Source organism: Trichomycterus rosablanca, chromosome 2 (assembly GCF_030014385.1).
Source record: "Trichomycterus rosablanca isolate fTriRos1 chromosome 2, fTriRos1.hap1, whole genome shotgun sequence".
NCBI classification, from domain to species: domain Eukaryota; kingdom Metazoa; phylum Chordata; class Actinopteri; order Siluriformes; family Trichomycteridae; genus Trichomycterus; species Trichomycterus rosablanca.
Window position 1 is genome coordinate 36,796,985 of NC_085989.1, and position 10,603 is coordinate 36,807,587.

A 10,603-nucleotide genomic window follows, 5' to 3' on the forward strand; every position below is an offset into this window, starting at 1 on the left:
CAATTGACAGAACATCTTCCAAGAGTGGTGATTCCATAATTTTTGCCAGGGGTTGTAGTGTAACTGGTCATAGTTGTCACAGTTTTGTACCATTAACAGGCCTAAACCAGTTTACAAGTATTATTGTCAAAGTTTTGCACAACAACCTACAATAATAGTATTTATCTTATATTTACATTACATGTTCACTGTTTATCAGACGCTTTTATCCAAAGCGACTTACATTTACAGTTACAGTATACAGTCTGAGCAATTGAGGGTTAAGGGCCCAACAGCAGCAACCTAGTGGATTAAACCAGTGATAACAAGTCCAGTACCTTAACCACGAGACTACAGCTTGTATCCTGATATTTTGTTTCCTCTACCTGTACAAGGACACTAATTTGTCCACTAATTTGACACAAACACTAATTTGTCCACACGCCAGCAGACCAAAATGCTTGGCTAAGTTGATGTACAGACGTGGGAATATTTCCTCATAACAGAAACCACGGCAAGGAGCAACACCTGCCAATAACATGATTTTTCTTTCTAATTTTTTCAAAAATCTTCCTGAGGTTTGGAACAGCCATTTTATGTTTCCTGTGCACATAAAATGGGAAACTTTATACCTTCTACATGAAGTTCTGGCCCAGGAATGAAAGCATGCGCATGTTGGTTTGGCAGGGTCAGTCTGGCCAGGGGAAATCCTGCTCAGTCAGGGACATACACAAGAACATTCCAGCTATTTATCATACTGTCTCAAGTCTCGTTTTGAGGAGTAATGTTGTGATGTGTTTATACATCCGTGTGGCATTACGGGTTTTATTGTGCATGCCAGTAGCAATAAACCAGATGATTATGTCTGATTTTAAATATTAAAAAGAAGAGTTACACTGCAGATTGTAATGAAATATGTCTTTAATCATTAGACAAACCATTTTACATGAAAACACTTAAATACTGTCTGATTTGAAGCAGCCTGGCTCACAGCCGAGTACACAAAGCCTTGCACTTGGAATACCACTCCGAAAACTCAACACTGTCCTCTATTGGTGAAATAGGAACTTCAATCGAGGTGTCAAGGCTAATTCACATATTTCATTAGAAATAACCCACTGTCCAACAATCCAATTTTGTCTTATTATTCAATTCACAGGTTTGTATTCATTCAGCCAACAGTGGATGTCTGCACAACTATAATTTACAAACCCTGTTTCTGTTTCTGATAAAGAAATATTTACAGGATATTTAAATTACAGCATTCCACAATGAGCAGGTGAATTGGCAACATGTGACGGACTCATGATGGGGTATAAAAAGATGATCCTCCAAACGATCAGTTCACAAGCAATGATAAGTTGTAGCTCACCAATGTGTCAAACTTCAAAACAGAATTGGCAATTATTTTTCAAGGTAGGATTGCAAATAATGTAATATTTAAGCCACATGAGCTTTGAGGGGACAGAAAACCAGTCACTTTACACAGTCCACCATTCCATTGCATTAATAAATGCAAAGCCTCTTTTACACAAAGAGAAAGCCATACATCAACTCTATGCAGTTCTCAGAGCCCAAGCTCACCACAGATAGTCCAAAAGATAGTGGAAGCATGCTGTGGTCAGAAGGTTTAGTTTGTTTTTGCAAAAAAAAAAGACGCTGGGTTCTCTTTCCTCCAAAAGACTGTGAGAACCTAATTAGGGTACATGGCATCATCGAGAAACTAAAAATGGGTCGTCATTGGATCTTCCAGCAAGACAATGATCCAAGTGTATGTCTAGATCAACACAAAAATGGTTAATTGAACACAAAATCAAGCTTCTGCCAAGGCCATCTTAGTCCTACAATCTTGACTCCAAAGAAAACATGTGGGGTGAGATAAATAGAAAGGTGCCTGAAAGAACCTAGAATGATCCAGAGAGACTTGAAGAAAAATTGTCTCAAAGTTCCTGCTTTGTATAGTCCAACCTTACAAGAGATGACTAAATTTTGTTTATATTTATATATTTTATATTATATTTATGTTATATTTTATATTATATTTATAGTTTATATTTTAGGCATTTACCAGACGCCTTTAACCAAAGCGACTTACATTACAGTTTACAGTCTGAGCAATTGAGGGTTAAGGGCCCAACAGCAGCAACTTGGCAGTGGTGGGGCTTGAACCAGCGACCTTCTGTTTACTAGTCCAGTACCTTAACCACTAGCCTATGGCTTGTTTAATAAGCAAAGAGATGCTATACAAAGAACTACATTAAGGGGGCAATATAAACATATATAATTTACTTGATTTTTTTTCCCCCAATTTACATCTATTAAAAGTTGTTTTTTTTCTTAGTGATTAGGCTTATAGCCATTTGTGTTTTTACTCATCTTTACCAAGTGTGCCAATAAAGGGGACTGTATTTGATAAAGACAACTTGTCTTTACTACATGCCATATCTTGTAGAAAAATGTGATCACTAAAGTTTAAGCTGCTGGTCATCTCTCAATGTCATGTCATCCTTCTGTACTACAATAAAATAATAAAGTAAAGATTAAATCTTTTTGCTATTGTTCATTTTACACACAAGCATGTAAAGTGATTGCACTTTTTAAACACTGCACATGAAGACCTTCCACAAAAGAGGAAAATTCTATACTAGAAACAAAGAAATTGTTTTCAATTTGTACTCAAGTGTTCTGACCGATTCATATAATAAATTATGTAAATGGATGTCTGAGGGGCGTCAACATGCTGTTGTCAACATGCCATGAAAATGTCAAACTGACATTGACACTCACTATTTTATTTATTTATTTATTGCATTATCATATACACTATATGGCCAAAAGTAGTTGGACACCTGACCATGAGCTTGTTGGACATTGCATTAAAAACAGCATTAAAACCGGGAATTTGTAGCTGGACTCTGGTGTTGGTCAATAAAGTGTTAATTGATGTTCCAGTTCAATCCACTGTTCAGTGGGGCTGAGGTCAGGCCACTGGAGTTTCTTTAAACCAAGTTTGTCTTCATCTCTTTATAGACTGTGCTTTCTGCACAGGTGTACACTCATGCTGGAACTGGAAAGGGTTTAATTACACATGTTAGCAACTGCTGTGGCTGAAACACATGAATTAAAAAATAAGGAGGGGTGTCTGAATATTTTTGACCATACAGTGTATTGTCACTGGCAGAGAATCAGGCACACTCAGATAAAAGTTAAAATGTCATTCATCAAATCAGCATGAAATCATAAATCACTTAATCTTTTTCTTCTTTTTAGCAGGAGGGATGTCATCTTGGAGTCCCTCAACATCCTGGGCCTGTCTCTTTTTACTGCTCTTATCACTGATGTAGCCGCTAGAGTCACTGTTTGGAAGATCTGTGGTGGGGCACGGCAGCTCTTCATCAATTTTCCTTGTCTTATCCTTTTTCTTCTTCTTTTTCTCCTTGGTGGAAATGGTGTCTATCTCCATCTCATTACCGTTGTTGGTAAACACATTGTCTGTCTGGTTATTGTTCACGTCCTCTGTTATCTCTCTGTCCATTTTGTCTTTTTTCTTCTTCTTTTTCTTCTGTTTTGAAATTCCAGTGTTGTCCAATGTTTCTTCAGCTGCGTTCAAGTCTGGTTCAGTAGCTGGTTCAGTTGCCCCGTTTTCACCCTGTTCCACTGTGTCTGTACTGCTGAAGGAATCAACAAGCTCCTGCATCCTGCAAATACATAAATAAAAGTACTTAAAGAAAGTTCACATTTACAAATGAATTTCAAGTCTGGAAACATACATACAAGGTGTTTTATATATATACTAAAATACTAACTTAACCAATAGTTAATCAGATAAGTAATCAAATTAAATATACAATAAGCAATTTTAACCATGCAGTTTTATTGTATTGTCTTTTGATAACAGCACACTTTCACATTTTGTACCTTATCTGTATTACTCCACTGATTACCAGTAACAATAATTTCTCATTTTTAAGCTAAATAAATCATAGGATAGAATTAACTTAATAAAGTAATTAGAAAATTTAATTAAAGATCAGATTTTGTTCTCAGTAAATGCTTATTTTATACTAAACACTTACATAACAAGATAATTAATCTAATTTCATAAACAATAGGCAATTACAGCCATAAATTAAAATTTTTTTTTTTTTTTTAATGGTGTAACCAGAATTAATTTGTACTGATAGATCCCCAAAAAAATCAAGTCATGCTCAATACCAACAATTGCCCTAACACATATAGCTTTTATTCTCCTTAATATGAAATCAGATCTACTGGAAATAAAACAATCTATTGTTAAATAACTGTCATTTTTTTAAATCGGTAGCAATTGATTTTATCTTGTTTCACTTTGTTTCTTTGTGTTTTAGACACTTGGCAAAGATAACACTTACTACTTATTTCTTTTTTTATGCATTTTCTCCCTTTTTCTCATAATCTTTTAACGGGTCCAATTTTTACCCAATTGCGTTATGCTGGTCTCTACTGGTGCTGACCCCCGCCCCGATTAAGAAGAGTGAGACTAGTTCATATTTAAATCAGCCTTGTGCACGGACAGCCACACCCTGATCAGCATTATTCCTCTACTCTGTGCAGACGCCATCAACCAGTCAGCAGAGGTCGTAATTCGCTCAGTTATGAGGAGTCCCTATCTGGCTTATCCTAGCCTATGAACAACAAGCCAATCGTTGTTCATGTAGCCGCCCAGCCCAGCCGGATGGCAGAGCTCTGGTGTGCTAGCGTGTTTTTACCACTGCGCTGCCTGAGTGGCATTACTACTCATTTCTAAGCTTAAATAAGTCATAAGATTTAATTATTGAAAAATGAATTCAAGATCAAAACAAAAAAAGCACTGAGAAGTTTTGTTCTCATTAATTGTTGCTGAAAGAACTACTACATATGTTTTACATAGTGTCTTACATACTGATAACATACAGCATAACAGTTATCAGTTGGTCTGTACAACTTTTAATATGCTTTTTTCCTTTCATCAGTAATTCAAGGTTATAATACATTTAAATTAGTTTAAACCAAGACCACTCATAATAATCAAGCACAGTTCAAAGGTCACATCCAATCTGAGTACTTTTGCTGGCCATGCACATTACACCACTTACTACTACTGTTTGGTAATATAATTAAATGTAAAAGTCAACATTATGATGCTATAAAAAGCTAGTAAATAACATATGTATGAATAACAAAGACATACCTGGATTTGTCCAATCTTCCCCTGATCAAGAGAACTCCAGCCACATCAGCATCCAGCTGAAACACCTCAAACTCCAAACTGTCCCCCACCTTCAGGCCTGAGTCTCTCCACTGCTCGACAGTCAGCTGAGCTGGTTTTATCACGCTGGCATTAAAGCAGCCATGCACCAAGCAACCCACATGACCCATTCCTACTTTATTTATCACACCCTAAATGAGAAAAGTTACAAAAATACATTTCAGATACAATGCTGCTGTAAATATACCATAAATCTTGTTCAAGGTCAACGTAAATCAAAAGATGCTTTCGAGAAATTCTTCAGTGGAAAATATAAAAGTAGCCTAATCTGAAATTATGATTCCCATGTTCACATGTTAATGTTGCCAACAGTGCCTGACATAAGCAACTATTTAAAATCAGTAAAGAATTTAGCTATAATCTAACATAGTTTTGACAAAAAAGTCCAAAGAATTAGATTTAAGTTCAAGCAATGTGGAAATGCTTAAAGTAAAAGAAAGCATACGTACCAATAGTTTTTCTCCTTTCTTTGGTTTAAATATCACAAAAGATGCCTCGATGTTAAGGTGAATGTAGCCTTGGTCATCTAAAATGTCCCCACATTCTCCAATAATCTTTATGTCGTCGTAGGCCAAAGGCACTCCTTTTAAACTGAAAGAAAGTGGACAGCAATTAGCAGAAAGCAACAGGTAACTAACCCTTACGGTCACAGTGAGCACCTTAATACAGTCACAGGACCCAGTGCAACAAACAGCAGAGGCAGGGTTAAGAACCCAGCTTCTCAGAAGCAAAATTGCTGTTCAGCAGCCACTCTAACGGACTTTATCGGTTACATGTGTTTAGTGTCTGCGACGTCACCAAGCCGCCATATTGGAGGTATTGTTTTAGTCAGCGTTACAGTGAAAGTAGCAGCAAATAGAGAGAAAACCAAACAGAGACAAACTCTGCAAGGATGCCAGGGGCATTATTTGAATAAATTATCATTTATTAACAGCATTTATAAGCTAAATTGTTTGTGAGTGAGTGGAAAAATGACAATGTTGGTGCTTGTAGTGGTTAATGTTTGTATTGCTGATGCTGCTTATTTTGCACAAAGATATGCTGTATTCAATTTTTTGTCTGTGTTTACTTACAAGTGCAAATAAAGTACAGACATTTAAATGTGACTTTACTGTACCTGATTACTGTCCACCACTATTTTGCATACACTCCTAAAAACAATGGCTCTTTAGTCAAGAGTGGTTCATTGCATGCTTATATGGTTCTTTAGATTGATGGCCAATGTGCTGTAAATAAGAACATTTCTATAGAGCACCAAAAGTATTCTGTTATTGTTAGTGTAAAAACTTCATAGAGTCAAACTGTTGACAAGGAAACAGACCAGAACTTGTATGACAAATGTTATTATACATTCGTTATTGTTCATGAATACTGGGTCAAAAGCAGCTATATTCATAACACAAGGCAAACAAACTAAAGCATTAGCATACAGTTTACTCTATTACAAAAGGTGGCCATCGATGGGGAAAGAGCTATACATACGCTTTACTTAAGAAATTACATTTCTGGATTAATATTACAGCTGTATTTATGTCAATGTTGCATTTTATTGCTGTAACTAATATTTAAAAGGATCGTACCCCTTCATCAAGAAAAAAAAGCAGAAAAAATAAAATACTCAGTTCAACTTTTTAACGTCAAACACAGTCATGGACAGTTTTGTATCTCCAATTCTCCTCACTTGCATGTCTTTGGACTGTAGGAGGAAACCGGAGCTCCCGAAGGAAACCCGCGCAAACACGGGGAGAACATGCAAACTCCACACATAAAGGACCTGGACCGCTCCACCTGGGGATCGAACCAAGGACCTTCTTGCTGTGAGGAGACAGTGCTACCCACCAAGCCGCCAAAGTAAACGTTTTATGTCCAGAACTCAGCAGCAAGAGAGGATAAATCCTGGCAACTCCCAAACTGAAAGATCTCCACTGGCTTCCAGTTCAATACCGCCAAAATACTTCTCTCGGTCTATAAATCGTTACATGGTCTGGCCCCCGATTACCTTTCTGCTGTACTTACTCCATAATGTCCTTCACGTTTGCTCCGGTCTGCTAATGCCCACTTGCTTTCTGTTCCATCAACCAAATTACGCGCATTTGACGATAAAGCCTTCAGTGTTGATGGTCCTAAATTATGGAACTCATTACCACTGTCCCCCTGTACATGTTCGTCACTGTCTGCTTTTAAATAGCATCTAAAAACTCATCTTTTTAGGTCTGCGTTTCGAAGTTTGTATTTACTGTTTTTAACTGTGTATTTTTATTTAAGTTTACTTTTTCTTCTCTTTCCCTTCTTGTTTTTTTCTTGTTTGCTTAACTGTTCTTGTGTTGATTGTATTGTTGTATATTTTACTGCACATTATTGGTTGGCAACTTGTTGTATTTTTACTTGAATTGTACAGTGCCCTTGGGTATCCTGAAAGGCGCTTATAAATTAAATTCTATTATTATTATTACTGCACTTTCAGAAAGTACAATTGTTTCAGATCCTAAATTATAAAAGCTCACTAGGCCTATATGATTTTTATATTACTTTAGACAGTTATTTAAAATTGTATACTTAAAAAAAAAGACTATTTGAGTAACTTAAATCTGACTTTAAATTAGTATTGTACTATTACAGGGGTTGGACAAAATAACTGAAACACCTGTCATTTTAGTGTGGGAGGTTTCATGGCTAAATTGGACCAGTCTGGTGGCCAATCTTCATTAATTGCACATTGCACCAGTAAGAGCAGAGTGTGAAGGTTCAATTAGCAGGGTAAGAGCACAGTTTTGCTCAAAATATTGCAATGCACACAACATTATGGGTGACATACCAGAGTTCAAAAGAGGACAAATTGTTGGTGCACGTCTTGCTGGCGCATCTGTGACCAAGACAGCAAGTCTTTGTGATGTATCAAGAGCCACGGTATCCAGGGTAATGTCAGCATACCACCAAGAAGGACAAACCACATCCAACAGGATTAACTGTGGACGCAAGAGGAAGCTGTCTGAAAGGGATGTTCGGGTGCTAACCCGGATTGTATCCAAAAAACATAAAACCACGGCTGCCCAAATCACGGCAGAATTAAATGTGCACCTCGACTCTCCTGTTTCCACCAGAACTGTCCGTCGGGAGCTCCACAGGGTCAATATACACGGCCGGGCTGCTATAGCCAAACCTTTGGTCACTCGTGCCAATGCCAAACGTCGGTTTCAATGGTGCAAGGAGCGCAAATCTTGGGCTGTGGACAATGTGAAACATGTATTGTTCTCTGATGAGTCCACCTTTACTGTTTTCCCCACATCCGGGAGAGTTACGGTGTGGAGAAGCCCCAAAGAAGCGTACCACCCAGACTGTTGCATGCCCAGAGTAAAGCATGGGGGTGGATCAGTGATGGTTTGGGCTGCCATATCATGGCATTCCCTTGGCCCAATACTTGTGCTAGATGGGCGCGTCACTGCCAAGGACTACCGAACCATTCTGGAGGACCATGTGCATCCAATGGCGGTGCCGTGTATCAGGATGACAATGCACCAATACACACAGCAAGACTGGTGAAAGATTGGTTTGATGAACATGAAAGTGAAGTTGAACATCTCCCATGGCCTGCACAGTCACCAGATCTAAATATTATTGAGCCACTTTGGGGTGTTTTGGAGAAGCGAGTCAGGAAACGTTTTCCTCCACCAGCATCACGTAGTGACCTGGCCACTATCCTGCAAGAAGAATGGCTTAAAATCCCTCTGACCACTGTGCAGAACTTGTATATGTCATTTCCAAGACGAATTGACGCTGTATTGGCCGCAAAAGGAGGCCCTACACCATACTAATAAATTATTGTGGTCTAAAACCAGGTGTTTCAGTTATTTTGTCCAACCCCTGTATGTACTACAGTATATTGTACATCTGTGTACAACTGTTTGTTACAGTCACATAGAGTCTATGTCAGTCACATAGTCTGTAAAATTAAGCTTAAAATTAAAACTCTTTCAAACACATTTGTAACTCCAGCTGTGATAATTATAGAGAAACTTTATGTCCTGATTGTTATGTAACTGGCGGGGTCAGTGATAGCAAACATACGACATCCAGCCAGGGGTGAGATCCTGCTCAGACCTAACACAGTTCAGCTGATCTGATGTGTACAGTGTAGTTCCGATCAGTACTACATACCTGTTAGAATATTTTAAGAGTTCAGCGTTGAGTTCTTGTTGAATTCCAGTTCTCTTCTTGTGCAGGTGCATGGGCGGCAGAGCCACATGTCTGCGGTGAGTGTGCAGCACCAAACACGAGTACTGAGCTGATGACAGCTTACACGCTTCTGCAAAACACGGGATTAAACACGGAGCAGCCGGAGTCTCACCATTAACCGAGCGATTAATCACATCTGATGTTGCTGGACAGTTTACACCTCGTTTAGAGTCTTTATCCATCTGATTCAGGTTGGCCATGTTGCCCAAAGTTTAGGACGGAAACACGTGGTTTGTTTCATCGTGTATAGTGTAGCACACCAGGATTTGACGATTCAGCGGTTTTATCGCCACCAGCGGAGAGGAAGAGAATAGCAGTTACACTGGATCTCAATGTTATTTTTCAAGAGAGAGAGTTCAAGAGAGGCTTTATTGTAATTTCAGCTATATACAAGTACATACTAAAACAAAACAACGTTCCTCCAGGACCAGGGTGCACCATAGAACAAAAAGTGCAAAACAATACAATACACACAGTAACGATAAACAACAGTACAATAAATACAAAGAAAAAGTGTAGTGTTGGTCAGTACATGGTACTGAGTAAATGATAGTGTATGTGCATGTAAGTTTGATGTATATTCGTACAAGTGTGTGTGCCCATTTTATCAGCTCCACTTACCGTAAAGAAGCACTTCTGTAGTCCATCTGTTTCTCTGCATGCTGTTCTTCAATGGTCAGTACCTGGCAGTGACACTGACATGGTGGTGGTGTGTTAGTGTGTGGTGTGCTGGTATGAGTAGATAAGTGCTGTGAATCATCCACCACCTAACTAATACCTGCTCTGTGGTGGTCCTGTGGGAGTCCTGAACATTGAAGAACATGGTGAAAGCAAGCTTAAAAAAAGTATGTAGAGAAACAGCTGATAAAATGGATGAAATAATTGTATTCTATTTCTTTTTTTTGCATCTGTAACTATTCTGTATATATTAGTTTTTTCTTATTGTTATTTTTCTTTTCTCTGTAACTGAGCTTTGCCAATATTCTTATTTGTCATACCAATAAAGCTTCCTTTGAGTTGAATGTGTGCATGTGTGTATGAGTAAGCATAATTGTGTGTCAGAATCTAAGTGTGTTAGTGTATGTATGTATATGTGCAAGTCTC

General features: G+C 38.1%; 1 protein-coding gene across 1 annotated transcript; it reads right to left on the minus strand.

Annotated features, from left to right (window-relative positions):
• Positions 1 to 882: 882 nt before the first annotated feature.
• On the minus strand, positions 883 to 9,721 carry polr1f (RNA polymerase I subunit F). The gene is made up of 4 exons (XM_063015056.1): positions 9,422 to 9,721; positions 5,716 to 5,857; positions 5,189 to 5,397; positions 883 to 3,677 (listed from the first exon to the last, which is right to left on the minus strand). Exons 1-4 carry the CDS (start codon positions 9,697 to 9,699, stop codon positions 3,224 to 3,226), a joined length of 1,083 nt encoding a protein of 360 aa, XP_062871126.1. The 5' UTR covers positions 9,700 to 9,721; the 3' UTR covers positions 883 to 3,223.
• Between the last annotated feature and the right edge of the window lie 882 nt (positions 9,722 to 10,603).